At 33.9% G+C, this 16,489-nt stretch overlaps 1 protein-coding gene across 1 annotated transcript in view; it reads right to left on the bottom strand.

The window, feature by feature from the left end:
- Positions 1 to 16,489, bottom strand: part of PIK3C2G (phosphatidylinositol-4-phosphate 3-kinase catalytic subunit type 2 gamma) — a 376,626-nt gene that overhangs the window by 207,904 nt on the left and 152,233 nt on the right. Inside the window, 2 exon segments of the mRNA XM_079141521.1 lie at positions 5,672 to 5,766; positions 11,856 to 11,949. Of these exon segments, the coding sequence (XP_078997647.1) occupies positions 5,672 to 5,766; positions 11,856 to 11,949 (189 nt within the window).

Below are 16,489 nucleotides of genomic sequence, written 5' to 3'. Positions count from 1 at the left end.
GCACAGGGATGATGGTAAGAAACCTTGAACAGAACTTCCAAGAAATATGGGATAACATGAAAAGACCATATTTAAGATTTATCAGAATAGACAAAGGTGTGGATACAAACCAAAGGAATTCACTATCTTTTCAATGATGTAATATCAGAAAACTTTCCAAATCTAAAGAATGAAATGGAAAATCAACTACAAGAGGCTTATTGGATCCCAGATATACAGAATTACAGCAGACCCACATCAAGGCAGTAATAAGAATGACTTAACATAAAGAATAAGGATAGGATTTTAAAGTCTGTGAGAGAAAATAAAATAAAATTACATATAGGAGGAAACCAGTTCAGATTTCAAAACCCAGTCCCTCAATGCCAAGAGGTCTTGGAATAACATATATCAAGCTCTGAAAGAAAATGGATGCTAATTGAGAGTTTTATATCCAACAAAATTAAGCTTCAGATTTGAAGATGAAATAAAAACCTTCCATGATAAACAAAAGTTCAAAGAATTCACAACTAGAAAGCCTGCACTACAAAACATTCTCAGCAAAATATTCCATTAGGAGGAAATGAAAAATACAATGAAAACCAGCACAGGGAGGGACTTCACTAAAGGAATAGTCAATCAAAGGAGAAACTAAGTCAAGTTAAAAACCAAAAATAAAACAAAATGACCAGGAATACAAATCATATCTCAATAATAACTCTGAATGTTAATGGCCTAAACTCATCAATCAAAAGATACAGACTAGCAGATTGGATTAAAAAAAAAAAAAAAGACTCAACAATATGCTCTCCTCAAAGGACTCGCCTCCTAGAAAAAGACATCCACAGACCGAAGGTGAACAATTGGTAAAAAATATATCACTCACAAGGACTGCATAAACAAGCAAGGGTTTCCATCCTCATATCAGACAAAGTGAACTTCAAACCAAAGTTAGTCAGAAGGGACAAAGAAGGACATTTCATACTACTTAAGGGAATCACACATCAACAAGACATAACAATCATGAATATTTATGCCCCAAATAATGGAGCATCTATGTACATCAAACAAACCCTTCTCAATTTCAAGAATCAAATATACCACAACACAATAATACTAGGTGACTTTAACACAGCTCTCTCACGCCTGGATAGATCTTCCAAACAAAAACTAAATAAAGAAACTATAGAATTAAATAATATAATCAATGATTCAGACTTAATGAACATAGAGTATATCATCAAGTGAATACACTTTCTTCTCAACTGCACATAGCTCTTTCTCTAAAATAGACCATATGTTATGCCACAAAGGAACTCTTAGCAAATATAAAAAATTAGAAATAAAACCCTGCATTCTAACATCATAACAGAATGAAGCTAGAAATCAGCAATAAAATAAAAAAATAGAAGCTACTCCAAAAACTGGAGACTAAATGGCATGCTATTGAATGTTGAATGGATAGCAGAAGAAATCAGGAAGTAAAAAAATACTTAGATGTAAATAAGAACACTAATACAACACATCAAAATCTCTGGGACACTATGAAGGCAGTGCTAAGAGGAAAGTTCATTGCATTGAACTCATACATTAAAAGAATAAAAAGTCAACAAACAAATGACCTAATATTACATTTCAAAGTCCTAGAAAAAGAAGAACAGATCAACACCAAAAGCAAAGACAGGAAATAATTAAAATCAGAGCTGATATCAATGAAATTGAAACAAAAGAAACAATTCAACAATTCAAAAAATTAACAAAGCAAAAAGTTGGTTTTTTGAAAAAATAAAAAAATTCATAAACCCTTAGCCACACTAACAAAGAGAAAGATGGAGAAGAATCAAATTATCAAAACTTGTGATGAAAAAGGAATTATCATGACAGACACTACTGAAATATATAATTAGAAGATAATTAGAAACTACTTTGAAAATTTATACTCAAATAAAACAGAAAATCTCAAAGACATCAACAAATTTCTAGAGACATATGATTTACCTAAATTGAAGCAGGAGGACATACACAATTTAAACAGATCAATTTCAAACAATGAGAAATAGAAGACACCATCAAAAGCCTATGAATAAAAAAAAAAAAAAAAAAAGCCCAGAACCAGACAGATTCTCAGCCAAGTTCTATAAAATCTCTAAAGAAGGATTACCATCAATACTCCTCAAATTATTCCATGAAATAGAAAAGAAAGGAACCCTTCCAAACTCATTCTATGAGACTAGTATCACCCTGATACCAAAACCAGACAAACACACATCAAGGAAAGAAAACTTCAGATCAATATCCCTGATGATCATAGACAGATCATACAGATCAAAAATTCTCAATAAAATTCTGGCAAATCATACAAAAACATTAAAAAGATACTGCAAAATGATCAAGTGGGATTCATCCCAGGGATGCAAGTTCGTTTAACATATGGAAATCAATAAACGTAATCCATCACATCAATAGACTTAAAGATGAGAATCATTATTATCTCAATAGATGCAGAAAAAGCATCTGACAAAATACAACACTGCTTCATGTTCAAAACACTAGAAAAACTAGGGATAGTAGGAACATACCTCAATATTTTAAAAGCTGTCTATGCTAAACCCAAGGCCAACATCATTCTAAATGGAGAAAACCTGAAAGCATTCCCTCTAAAAATTGGAACAAGGCAGGGATGCCCTCTTTCACCACTTCTATTCAACATCAGCCTTGAATCTGTAGCCAGATAAATTAGACAAACTAAAGAAATTAAAGGGATACAAATAGGAAAAGAAGAACTCAAACTATTTGCTGATGATATGATTCTATATTTAGAAGATCCAAAAGATTTCACCAGAAAACCTCCAGAACTCATAAATGAATTTGGCAAACTAGCAGGATATAAAATCAATACCTATAAATCAAATGAATATCTATATATGTGATGAAAACACTGTAAGAGAAATTAGGAAAACTACCCCATTCACAATTGCCTCAAAAAACAAACAAACAAAAAAAAAAAACCCCAAAACTTGGGAATCAATCTAACAAAAGAAGAAAAAGGCCTTTACAATGAAAACTACAGAGCACTAAAGAAAGAAATTAAAAAAGACCTTAGAAGATGGAAAGATCTCCCTTTGTTCTTGGATAGATAAATTTAATATTGACAAAATTGCCATACTACCAAAAGTGTTAGACAGATCCCAATGACATTCTTTATGGAACTAGAAAAAGCAGTCATGAAATTCATTTGGCAAAATAAGATACCCAGAATAGCCAAGGCAATCCTTAGTGAGAAGAGTGAAGCAGGAGGTATCACAATACCAGACATTAAACTACACTATAGAGCAACACTAACAAAAATGACATGGTATTGGCACCAAAATAGACATATAGACTAATAATACAAAATAGAAGACACAGAGACACACCCGCATAAACACAGTTATCTCATACTAGACAAAGATGCCAAAAACAAACACTGGAGAAAAGACAGCCTATTCAGTGAATAGTGCAGGGAAAACTGGAAATCCAGGTATAACAAAATGAAATTAAACCTCTATCTCTAACCCTGCACAAAACTCAACTCAAAGTGGATCAAAGACTTAGGCACTAGAACACAGACTCTGTGCCTAATAGAAGAAAAAGTAGGCCCATATCTTCATCGTTTTGGTGTAGGACCTGCCTTCCTTAACAAGACTCCTAAAGTATAAGAAGTAAAATTAAGAATCAATAAACGGGATGAATTCAAACTAAAAAGCTTCTTCTCAGCAAAGGAAACAATCAATAACATGAAAAAAGAGCCTACAGATTGGGAGAAAATCTTTGCCACATGTACCTCAGAGCACTAAACTCCAGGATATATAAAGAATTCAAAAAACTTAACACCATAAAAACAAATAACCCAATCAACAAATGGTCTAAGAAATTGAACATATGCTTCACAGAAGAATAAATACAATCAATAAACATATGAAAAATGTTCATCATCTCTTGCAATTAGAGAAGTACAAATCAAAACTACTCTAATACTTCATCTCTCTCTAGTCAGAATGGCAATTATCAAGAATACAAGCAAAAATAAATATTGGTGAGGATGTGTGGAGAAAGGTACATGGGAATGCAGATTGGTGCAACCACTCTGAAAAGCAGTGTAGAGATTCCTCAGAAAACTTAGAATGGAACAACCATTTGACCCAGCTATTCCACTCCTTGGTTTATTCCCAAAAGACTTAAAAATCAGCATACTACATTGACACAGTCACATCAATGTTTATTGCAGCTCAATTCACAATAGCTAAACTATGGAACAACCTAGGGTGTTTATCAACAGATGAATGAATAAAGAAAATGTGGTACATATACACAATTGAAAATTACTTAGCCTTAAAGAAGAATGAAATTATGGCACTTGCAGGTAAATGGTTGGAGCTAGAGAGTATCATGCAAAGTGAAATAAGCCAATCCCAAAAAACCAAAGGCTGAATGTTTTCTCCGATGAGTGGATGCTGATCCATAATGGAGGGTCAGTAGGGAAGAATGAAGGAACTTTGAATTATGCAGAGCGGAGTGAAAGGAGCGGTGGGGCAGTGAGGATGGGAAGGACAGTAGAATGAGACAGACATTGTTACCCTATATACATGAATGATTACACCACTGGTGTGACTCAGGACCATGTACAACCAGAGGAATGAGAAGTTATGCTCCATTTGTGTACAAAGTGTCAAAATGCCTTCTACTGTCATTTATAACCAATTAGAACAAATAAATTTTTTTTTAAATGAGAAAAATAGTAAACTTTTAAAATGAAAATAATAGCAGATGAAATGCAGGTTTCTGACAAGTACTTGTGTCTCTCCTCTATGAAATGCTTGAGTCATTTTCCTGGTAAGAGTGAACTCAATATGAGTCGTATTTTTTGAAGCAGAAAAACATGATGCTCCAAATTGATGATGACTTGCTGTTTTCCTATTAATTAATATTCTTAAATAGTAACTGAAACAAGTAAATGGCAGCTGTCATACATTCAAGAGGACAAAAGAAAGATCCACTCTCATCCCTAAGTCTTTGACATTTGCAATGTTAATCATTTTGTGCTATGAAACTGAATTTTTAAGTAGGTAATAAAAGGAAAAGTGGAAAAAATTGCATACAAACAGCATCATGTTCCATAGGATCAAGAGCAGGTGATAATGGGAGAAATTTTGGTATCTCTTAAATAATTCTTGTTTCTTTACTAATATTATTCTAAATTCATGCTTGGGAAAAATTGAGTGATCTAGTAATTTTCAGCAGAAAGAGTATGTATTTTCCATGAGATTCCATTGTTTATGAATTAACACTGCACAGAATGTATGTTTCAAAACATACATTCTTCCAAAGCATTCACAGTCTTACAGGTAGATTTTATATTGCAGTCCTAAATGAGTAGATATGACCAGAGTTAAAACTACAGGAAAGGTATCAATCAGATTAAAATTCTGAATGGATTTAACTTGCTGTTTAACAGTAGCAATTGTCCAGAAGTACATTTTGAAAATGCTGATACTTAATATATACTCATAAATAAAAATAACTTTGAAATTTGGCTGCATTTTAAGTTGAGGTTTGTATCAATGACAATGAAAAAAAAATCTTCTACTCTACTAAGACTGTTCCACAAAGAAGTTGACAATTAAAAAGGCGGCCTAGCCTGTTTAAATCTTACCAGTAAAGACGATGGGCCACCTGGATGCTTCCCAAGGAGCGGTGTAGTAGGAGTTCCACCAAAGGACTTTCAAGGTTCCATTCAAACTTGACAGCCTGAAGTAAGAGATATAATCACTTTATAGCAGAACGCAGAGGGACTGAAGAGCTTTGGCAAAACTAGAGAAAACAACATTCACATTTCAATAAAATGTTGATAATGCATTTATATAAAATGCAGATGGCTTTTTAGTTGTTGTGTGACTAATTATTGCCACAGTCTTGCATGGGTGAGGGAAAGGGTTCCTGTAGAAAGAATGGGCTGGCTGCGAAATAAAAGGCTATGACATTTAGTTATCAGGAATAATGGCAGAAGACAGAATTATCTTGGAAACAGGGGCATGACTGATGGAGTCGTCCATAAGGGTCTGGCTCTAACAAAAGAGGGAGCCCCCACTTCCTTTATTTATAGTAGTACAGATCAAAAGGGTCCGTGAGGCTTCTTCCATAAAAAACAGGATAAGGGGTGGAGTTAAGCAAACCATTTGGCTCTAGCAGGTCATTCCCATATCCAGGGCCTGCATTTGAACTTCCTTGGTGAAACATCGCAGGGAAACCACGTGACTTAGGCAATCGCGGACAATTTTTTCATAATTGTGAGTTCCTTGAGACCAGATTTTCCTAACAGTTCAACCAAGCTTGGTTCTTTTATAGGCTATGGCTCCCTACAACTAATAACAGCACAACTGGGGTTTACATAGTCTTGTCTCTTTATTTATGCTTTAGGATCATAGGATAATAAATAAAAGCAAGTGGTTGGTGGAGTTCAATCATGCCCAGAAGGTCCAATCTTGGCACAAAAATTAATAACATGAACCATGTCTCTGGAATATAAAAAATGGTATTATTCAGCAATGGATATTTCTACACATTTGGAAATAAATTTAATGCACACTCAAAGCCTCAACAGAAATAACTGACTGATATTTCAGTATTAACCTGCAGACCTTGAAGTTTTGCTTGAAGTTTCGAAGCTAATTGTTACTATCATAACACATTCCCAAATCCTTTCTTTTGTCTGCACATGAACAGCTCTCTAAGGTGTATAATCAGTCTGATAAAAGAAACAGATAACCATGGCAGCCCCAGATGTCCTCAGGGACCTAATTCAGACAGGCACCTGTCTTCTCCAGGGACTTGACTACACTCGAATCCCCACCATTATCCCAGGAATCTGAGTATGTGAAAATGAAACTCAAGTTCTCTTCATAAAAGAGGTGCTCATCCCTGTTTGAGAGGCAAAGCTTCTATTTTTAGTTGTTCAATAAGCCATTTAATCTCCTTCTCCCTTTCTCTCTGTCTCTGTCTCTCTCTGTCTCTGTCTCTGTCTCTCTGTCTGTCTCTCTCTCTCTGTCTCTCTGTCTCTCTCTCTCTCTCTCTCTCTCTCTCTCTCTCTCTCTCTCATACACACTCACACACAGTTTGAGCAAAGTTTTATACCACAGTACAGACAGCAGAAAAAGTGGGTACTGTGTTCATTCACACACACCTGAAGAAACACCTCAGTATGCTAAACACCCTCAAGGATGGAAAAGTTATAAATTTCTGAGGTATCAGAGTGCTAAAGATGACTTCAGCAAATTTGCATAGCCTCCTAATACTGTCTGAATGTAGAAAGACCATTATGTGCCTAACCTTAAACTATAGTCATGGGCTTCTCTCTCTTACCTGCTGATGCTAGGCTGGTTAAGACATGGATTTTGTTTATGCCCTAATAGTAAGCATATAATATGGGCTATGAACGGGAGATAAATCTCAGAATTTACTTCTATGTTTGCCTTTTAATTTCTTCCCATTATTTCTTCTTAAGCACAGTAACTATTTATAGCTCTTGAATTGCCTCCCTTGCTTACAAACTTCTTGCTTTACTCTGTACTGATGCCTTTTCCCCGAAAGCCTATATCACCATTTCAGGTGCACAACACATTACTGTGAACTCTGCTTGGAAGTTATCTGCATAGTTACATCCTGTGGTTTATATTGACCTCTGGGTCTTTGTCTTACTTGATGCCTAGTTATGGACCATTTCTGTTTTCACTGTACTCTTAGAGTCCATTTTTCCTGCTTGAATGTAGTCTTCATCATTTTAGCATAGAAATCCATAACAAAATAACAAGATTCCAGAAAATAATCAACTAGGTGAGGACTTTAACGTGTTGGAACGTTTCAAGATCAGGGTGAAACATGAAAGTCTTATGGTAAACTTTACAGGAAAAGTTGGAAAATTCTTCCCAGTTTTTATTTATTTTCTAGTCTCAGTATATATTTCTTTCAATCTCATAACATGTTGTAAACTTTACTTTTAATTAGGACACAGTTGCAGCTTTATTTAGTTTTACCCTCTGTGTATTTACTATGTTGGATTCTGTGTACAAGTTTTCTTATAAACTTGGATTTGCAGGAAGATGGCTTTCAATGATATTTCTGGTGTCAACTGTATTCACTGTGATGGGGCCATCAAATGAGTTTACTCTGTTGGTACTTCAGTAAAAACTTACTATTTTCAATTGGGTTAGACACGACATGTAGCCCATAACCATAAGTCATGAGATGAATAGTGATTCTACAGGTTCAAACTTTTTTTTTTTTTTCCATTATACTGTACTGGCAAGATGAGAGAAGTTGCTACTGTGAAGATTGGTAGGTGTAACTATATGGTATAGCTATTTCTGAATCAGATCTCTCTCTTTAGGAGGACTCAAGAGAAGTTCATGTGCATGTGCAAAGTAAAATGGTACTGAAGTTTATTTACAAGTGCTTTTTTGTCATTTTATTTGAGTTTCTTATCAATGGTGAAAAACTGAGGTACCTGGCATTTAAAATAACTTCTAACCCTTCAGATAAGACAACATCTGCATTTAAAACACCCACAAATATATGGGTGCTGTAATTACATGGCACACACCTGTAATCCCAATACTTTGAGAGGCTGAGGCAGGAGGATTGTGTGTTCAAAGCTAGCCTCAACAACTTAACCAGGGCCTAAGCAACTCAGCGAGATTCTGTCTCTAAACAAAATATTAAAAAGGCCTGGGTTTGTGACTCAATGTTTAAGTGACCCTGGGTTCAATCCCTGGTAGGTAAGTAAGTAAATAAATAAATAAATAAATAAATTACACAAAGAATTAAGACCTCTTCAGTCATTTTAGAAAAAAAATTATCTTGTGTAGTTTGGATACAGTTGTTTACATGCTCAATTGTAAAATATTTAATTGTGAATCTTTCATCATATTTAGCTATGTCAGTCTCTTCTCATATTTCCTTATAATTTATATTCTTTTCTAAAATGACTCCAACATTGTAATATTTGATGTGACTAAAATGTACTAGTTGGCAACAGAATTTGTGTATTAGAAATTACTTTTATAAGATTTATAATCAATATTACAATTCTCTGGGAAAGGCAAGAAGCTCATAAATTATTATTTTTTATCATCAATAAAGTTTTTCTTAAAAAATTTTGTTCATTTTAGTTATAAATGACATGAATGTATTTTGACATATCACGCATGCATGGAGTATAACTTCCCATTTTTGTAGTTGTACCTGCTCTTAAGTTACACTGGTCGTATATTCATATATGAACATAGGAAAGTTATGTCTGGTTAATTCTACTGTCTTTCCCATTCCCATTCCACCTCCCTTCTTGCAATTTCCCCCTGTTCAATCTGGTGAAACTACATTCCTCCCTACCTGCAGCCTGTTGGGAGTCAGCATCTGCTTATCAGAGAGAACACTTGACCTTTGGCATTTTGGGATTGGCTTATTTCACTTAGCATGATTGCCTCCAGTTCCATCCTTTTTACCAGCAAATGCCATACTTTCATTCTTCTTTACGACTGACTAACATTCCATTGTGTACATGTACCACATTTTCTTTATCCATTCATCTATTAAAGGGCACCTACATGGTTCCATAGCTTAGCTATCATGAATTGAGCTATGAACATTGATGTGACTGCATCATTACAGTATGCTGATTTTAAGTCCTTTGGGTATATACTGAGGAGTGGGATAATTGGGTCAAATGGTGGTTCCATTCCAAGTTTTCTGAGGAATCTCCATACTGCTTTCCAGAGTGGTTGCACCAATTTGCAGTCCCACCAACAATGTATGAGTGTACCTTTTATTCCACATCCTTGGCAACATTTATTGTTGCTTGTATTCTTAATTATTGCCATTTTGACTGGAGTCAGATGAGATCTCAGTGTGGTTTTAATTTGCACTTCTCTAATTGTTACTGATGTTGAACATTTTTTCATATATTTGTTGACCATTCATATTTCTTCTACTATGAAGTGTCTGTTCAGTTATTTTGCCCATTTATTGATTGGATTTTTATTATATTTTTTGGTGTTATGTTTTTTGAGTTGTTTATATATCCTGTAGGCTCTCTTTTCATGAGTTTTGTTCAGGGTCAGAGGTCTAATTTCATTTCATTTTCCAGCTCACTTGTTAAAGAGGTTATCTTTTCTCCAATGCATGTTGATGGTGCTTTTTCTAGTATGAGATAACTGTATTTATGTGGGTTTGTCTCTGTGTCTTCTATTCTGTACCATTGGTCTTCATATCTGTTTTGTTGTCAATATCATGCTGATTTTGTTACTATAACTTTGGAGTAAAATTTAAGGTCTGGTATTGTGATGCCTCCTGCTTCACTTTTCTGGCTGAGGATTGCTTTGGCTATTCTGGGTCTCATGACTGCTTTTTCTATTTCTATGAATGCTATTGGAAACTTAATAGGAATTGCATTAAATCTACATAGTGCTTTTGGTAGTATGGCCATTTTGACCCTAGTAAATTTGCCTTTCCAAAAACATGAGAGATCTTTCCATCTTCTAAGGTCTTCTTCAATTTCTCTCATTAGTGTTCTGTAGTTTTCATTGTAGAAGTCTTTCACATCTTTTGTTAGATTGATTCCCAAATATTTTCTTTAAGTTATTGTGAATAGGACAGTCTTTAAACTGTACGTTAGGCATTTTCATAATAATGTGCCTTGGTGTGGATATGTTGTAATTTTGTATATTTGGGGCCATATAAGACTCCTGTATTTGTTTTTTCATTTCACTCTTCAGGTTTGTGACCTTTTCTGATATTATTTCATTAAAAAGATTGTGCATTCCTTTTGTTTGTATCTCTTTTTGTTTTTGTTTGTATTTTCTTTGTATCTGAACCTTCATCTAGTCCACTAAATCTTAAATTTGGTATTTTCAGGTTATCCTGTATTTCTTGGAAGTTCTTTTCGTGGTTGCTTAACATCTTTTCTCCTCAATTTTTTTTCAAGATTATATATTTTGTCTTCATTGCCTGAATCTCTGCCTTTCAAGTGATCTAGTCTGTTAGTAATGCATGCAATTGAATTTTTAATTTGGTTTATTGATTCCTTCATTTTGAAGATTTCTGCTTTTTTTCAGCATCTTTTTCTGTTTTGAAGTGACCTTTCACTTCCTATATTTTCTCTCTGATTTCACTCCTTTTACCATCCTTTACTCTGCATACCAGTTTAACTATGTACATTCTAAAGTTTTTCTCTGACATTTCTTTCACTGTGGTGCCCATATATTCTGTTACTGGAATATCTTGGTTTGTTTGGGGAGATATATTCTCTTGCTTTTTCATGTTTTTGTGTGTCTACCTATTCAACAGTATCTATCTGAGACAGTAGAGTTTATACCTTGTGGACTTACAATGTCCCTAAATGTGTCCAATACCTTCCTTGTTGCCTGTCTGCTTTCCTGGTTTCATGCCAAGAAGCATCCAGGAAAGTGACCTTCTCTATTCCGCTATCTTAAAAACCCTCAAGAAGCTCATAAATTATGGCAAATTATTTTTTACTTAGCATTTATTTGGTTAGTATTTTATATATACAGTTATGAAAATATTTTATTATAAATATCTCCATTTTCCTGTCTTAATAAATGAAATTACTTTTTAAAAAATTTAGGTTTTTGCTTTTATATGCCTTTTTGTTGTTGTATGTATTCGTTTTGGCTAGAGAATGTCTGCATTTCCATATGAGCTATAATTCAGTTCTTTGACCAAACTGCAAAATCACCTTTAAGTAGTCCACTGTTGATTCATTGGGAACTTTTCAGAGAATCATTAGTTAAAATTCTGGCATTCTGTAGCAACTGTGTGGTTCTTACCTGAACCAGCTGTGGGAGATATTCCAGTAGTTCATCATTCAAGAGGGTGTCTAATTGTTGAACTGCCACTTTACGTATTTCTTGATCTGGAAAACTAATACATAATTCACTTGTCTATAAAGTTGGTAATGGCTAGGAATAATATATGATGCGTGTCAGTAAAAACAGAGAAAGAATTCTACCCTCAGGGTATGAGGTAAAATAATGATCCCATCATAAATTAATATAACCATTAGCAATAAGCATTATTTTCAATATTCTAGACTCTCATGTGGACTGCAATAGAAAACCTTTTGACCAGACTTTAGAAAGATGGGTTTAAGTCAGATCCTTACCTATAAAAAGAGGATTATTGGATATCTGAAATCTCTTCTAAAATGGATGAAAATGTTTAAATTATTACCTGCTGGATATCTGATAGTTTATATGCTTAAAAATGAGATCTAATATTTTAAAACTGACTTTAGCCAGATCTTAATGAAAACCAGAAATCTAAAGTACTTTATAATACATAAATAAGCATAATATAATAAACATAAAGCTTACTAGACTGTGAAGTTCTTGAAGTCAACTGTGCCCTATGCCTTTTAAGACTGTATATGACTATGGTAAGATTAGTTACTTCATAAATGTTTGTTATCAAAATAAATTAGTGAAGGCATCTAGCATTTGAAACCATATTCCTAAGACAATTTTATTCTGAAATGGACTCCTCAGATTGTTGCCATCTTGCTCCATCATAAAATTAGATGCCATTATCTTTAGGCAGGTAAGTACCTGGAGCTAACTTTGGCAACACACTGCTTTGAGATGATCTTGACCTATTGCCTTGACATGATTAAATATAGGCGGGGTTTTGGTAAAAATAATTAATTTTACATGAACACATTTTCAGAGAAAAATTAATAGGCATAATTTAAAACTTGAAGAAGCTACTTTTAGTAACTCATTTAAAAGCAAAGAAATGAATAAACAAATAAACAAAACCCCAAATTGCTTTTGTAGGGAATTAACTGAAGATTTTTCAACCAGTCAGGTGAAGACTCTGAAGATTAGCTCTCAGTAGTTTTGAAGTTAGAAAACTTTAAAGTCTTCAATATGCTGTCCTTTTTAGGATATTAGGTTACTGAAGGATGAAATGAATACTATGCATCTATAGAGTTTAGTAAAAATTGGTATTATTCAGTACCCCTCAACTGTCCTTGAGAGCAGTTTAAAATGTAATGCTAAATAGGCTATGCATTTTTCTTCATTTAAACTGAGCATTTTAATTGCAACAAGAATTTCACTTCTAAGGTTAGTCACTCAAAACTCTTATTTCTGACCTACAAATACTTTTCCAATACTAATTTTTTCCCTTTGAACATTCTAGCAATGAACCCTAGTGAGAACTGAAGTCCAGAGACATCTCATGAAGTATTGCTAAGGTCAGAAGGTCTCAGCATAACCTCATGCATGCACTGAGAGCAGAAGGGTGCAATAAAAATGCAAAGCTAGAAGAAGGTCAGCCTATTTTAGCACATTAAGACTTTAGATTCTCCCAACTAAATGCAATTGACTCTAATTTATTGCTCTCAATTACTAAACCATTTGTTTGAAGCTTTGTAGACATAGAGGTCAGTTTGAGGACAGTTTGAAGCCTCAGAGGGAATAAGTTATTTGGTATATTTTGTTGCCAAAGTGATGACTTGTTAAGTCACATTCTAGTCACTCTTGTTTGCTTGTGTGCTTATTTTATCTTATTGGTACAGGTGACAAAAAAATAAAGAAAAATATAAAACAAATATCATGCTAGAATCTTTGGTGAACACTGTACTTCTAATTACTAGAATATATACTAGAGTGTAAGCAGAAAATATTTGTCTGTTTTGTTCATGGATTTGTCTCCAGTGCCTCCAGATTTGTGGGGATTCTCTACATATTCGTTTGAAGACTAAACTGAACTCATTATCTTTCCACTAGACATTTCTACTACCAGGTTTCTGTCTTAACATCTTTCTCCAATGATATAGCTCTAGAATTTTAAAGGTGATATTTGTCTCCTCTTTTGCCTTCTTTATTACATTTCCCCACTTTACTCTGGTGAAATTCTTTTCATCCCTCAAGTCCAAGCTCAACCATCAATCTACCTGTGAAGTTGTTTTGGCCACTTGTCAGCCTCCTGTAGCATTAATCACCAGTTCCCTGAGGAGTTCTGTATGATGCCACGGTTGATGGCAGGCTCCTTCATTTAGGAGTCTCTTGGGAATTTCCCATCGTGTCTTATCTTTATATTTACTCAGTTGCCAAGTTTGGTTGACTCTTCTATCCGAATGGTTTTAGCATCTATGCTTGCTTTAATTTCTTCTGCACCTATTTGGTCTAGAACACAATTACCTCATACTGATACTTATATTTTTCAGTGTTATCTAAAGAATTTTCTGATTTATTTGTATTTTTCATAAAACATTAAATGGTTTTCTATTTTCAGTGGACCTTTCTTACACGCATACGGCTAACCTAGTATTAAAGGCTGACTAAACATTCCAGGTTTTTCACCTTGTGTTTACTGTCACCTCTTGTCTTAAAATTCTGTTTCTCCTTCAAGAGGTGGATCAAATCCCTTTGAAGGCAACTGTCCTTAATAATCACTTGTTGAAACTCCAAGAATATTGACTGGTTGACCCCTCTTGGACACTTAGAATATGCTAGTATGTATAAGTGATTATTATTTTAGATATGTGTCCTCATTCCTCAACTACTAAATAAATCAACTGAAGCAAGATTTGTTGCATTTTCTTTTCTTATTTATGGGATAGAGCACCATGGTATATACATGGTGAGAGATTAATAAAAATACACCAGTCATGGCAATAATAGTGATGAAAATTATACTCTGGAGTCTGTTTTATTTCCTGCCATTCTCTAAGATAAATTACATTGGATGCAATAGGTTTAATTCCACCAATATCACTCATATAAATTATGGAATTCCTTTTTTACTGAAAAGGATAAAAGAAAAACAAATCTGAAGGTAATATAAATAGGTGTATCATTTTCAAAATCTTTCAGGAAAAGAGGAACAAAAAATGGTAATACCGTATAGTATAGTCCAAAAGGAAAGTTATATATTTGTGTTAATATATACAAATGCTGGGAAGGAAGTTTTTTCACGGTAATGGAAATGGATGTCTCATTTTTTCCCTCACTGTTGAAGTTCAGAAAGAAATTAGGAGACAAATTGAAACTAACCATATGACACCCTGAGCTGTAACTAAGGCCCAACTTGACTTTAGAGCATATCCAAACATAATTTGCACTTGACCATTTTAAGAAGAGTTAATATATTAAGAGAGATGCTTGCAGTGCTGGTATATTTTTTTTGTATATTGCTTACAATATATGCATATATTAAAGAAAAACATACAAATTCACAATGTGCTTCTGGTTTGATCTGGAAATTTAACTTTTGAGAATATGTCTTAAGGATATAATAAGAGATGTGCATGAAAATATGTGTATGCAAAAAGCCATTGGAAATAATGTGAATATCTAAAAATAAGTAGCTAAATATGCTATGATCATGTGGTAGATTATATGATGTCATTAAACACAGTATTAGAATATTGAATGACATAAAATGTTATGAGATATTTATGCAGTGTTGTATTGTTTTTGAAATGAGTATGTATACATTTTCCTGCATGTTTAATAAAAGATGGGAAGGATTAACAAATCAATACTGGCTATCTGAATGAAAGTTTCATAAATGACTTTCATTTCATTTTCTAAGCTTGTTTTAAAAGTTTTTCAAGCCTATTAAAAAGCATTTATTACTTTTTGAAAGTAATGCTTAACCAACTAATTAGTGAAATATGTGAGTAATTGAAAATTCATTACCAACACTAAAAAAAGCTTCCAAATCACATGCCCTTTTAGGAATGAATATCGTTGTGTGAAAGAATGAGCATCCTATTTTTTAGTTGATTTAGAATATTCTTCCAACATAATAGGTCTCTGGAGAATTTATGCTTAACTGCCGTTTTAAAGCCCCTGAACTCAGGTATTGATCAATGGACAAATATGTTCCACAAATCCTGGCATTTCTTACCTGTGATGTTGTCGGAAATTACTTAAGCATTCTTTTGGGATACAGTTGTTGGCATTTCATGCTCAGTAGCTCATTCCTCACTGAGGTGAGGGTTACTCATATTAGTTCTCTGACTTTGGTGTGATATTTACAGACTGAAATGTCATACATAACAGAAGACCTGCAACCTGTTTTGAATTTTCCTCAAGCCAGGTTATCATGCTTCCCAATTATTTGATTTGCTTGAAAAATACACTCCTGCCAGTCACAACCAGGGGACACTCTTTAGACATTTATTTTTTTACCACTAGAACTACTAATTATTGTAGGAATGACTATTACACTTTGAGTCTGGGGAAGAAAAAAAGTACTGTTAGAGGATTCATAGGGCTGATATCAATTAGGTCTTTATTTCTTTACATTTATAATCTTGCTTATAAACTTGCTTATAATCAATCAGAAAATATCTCATTTCAAATGTCATAAGTGGAGAGCTTGTTTGAGATATGAGAAAGAACAAGGTCAGTGAAATGCTAATATTGTTAGGGAACAGATTGTGTTAGGT

Source organism: Sciurus vulgaris, assembly GCF_902686455.1.
Source record: "Sciurus vulgaris genome assembly, chromosome: 5".
Lineage (NCBI taxonomy): Eukaryota > Metazoa > Chordata > Mammalia > Rodentia > Sciuridae > Sciurus > Sciurus vulgaris.
The sequence above is the reverse complement of the archived record's forward strand: the minus strand, read 5'-3'. Positions and strand labels throughout refer to the sequence as shown.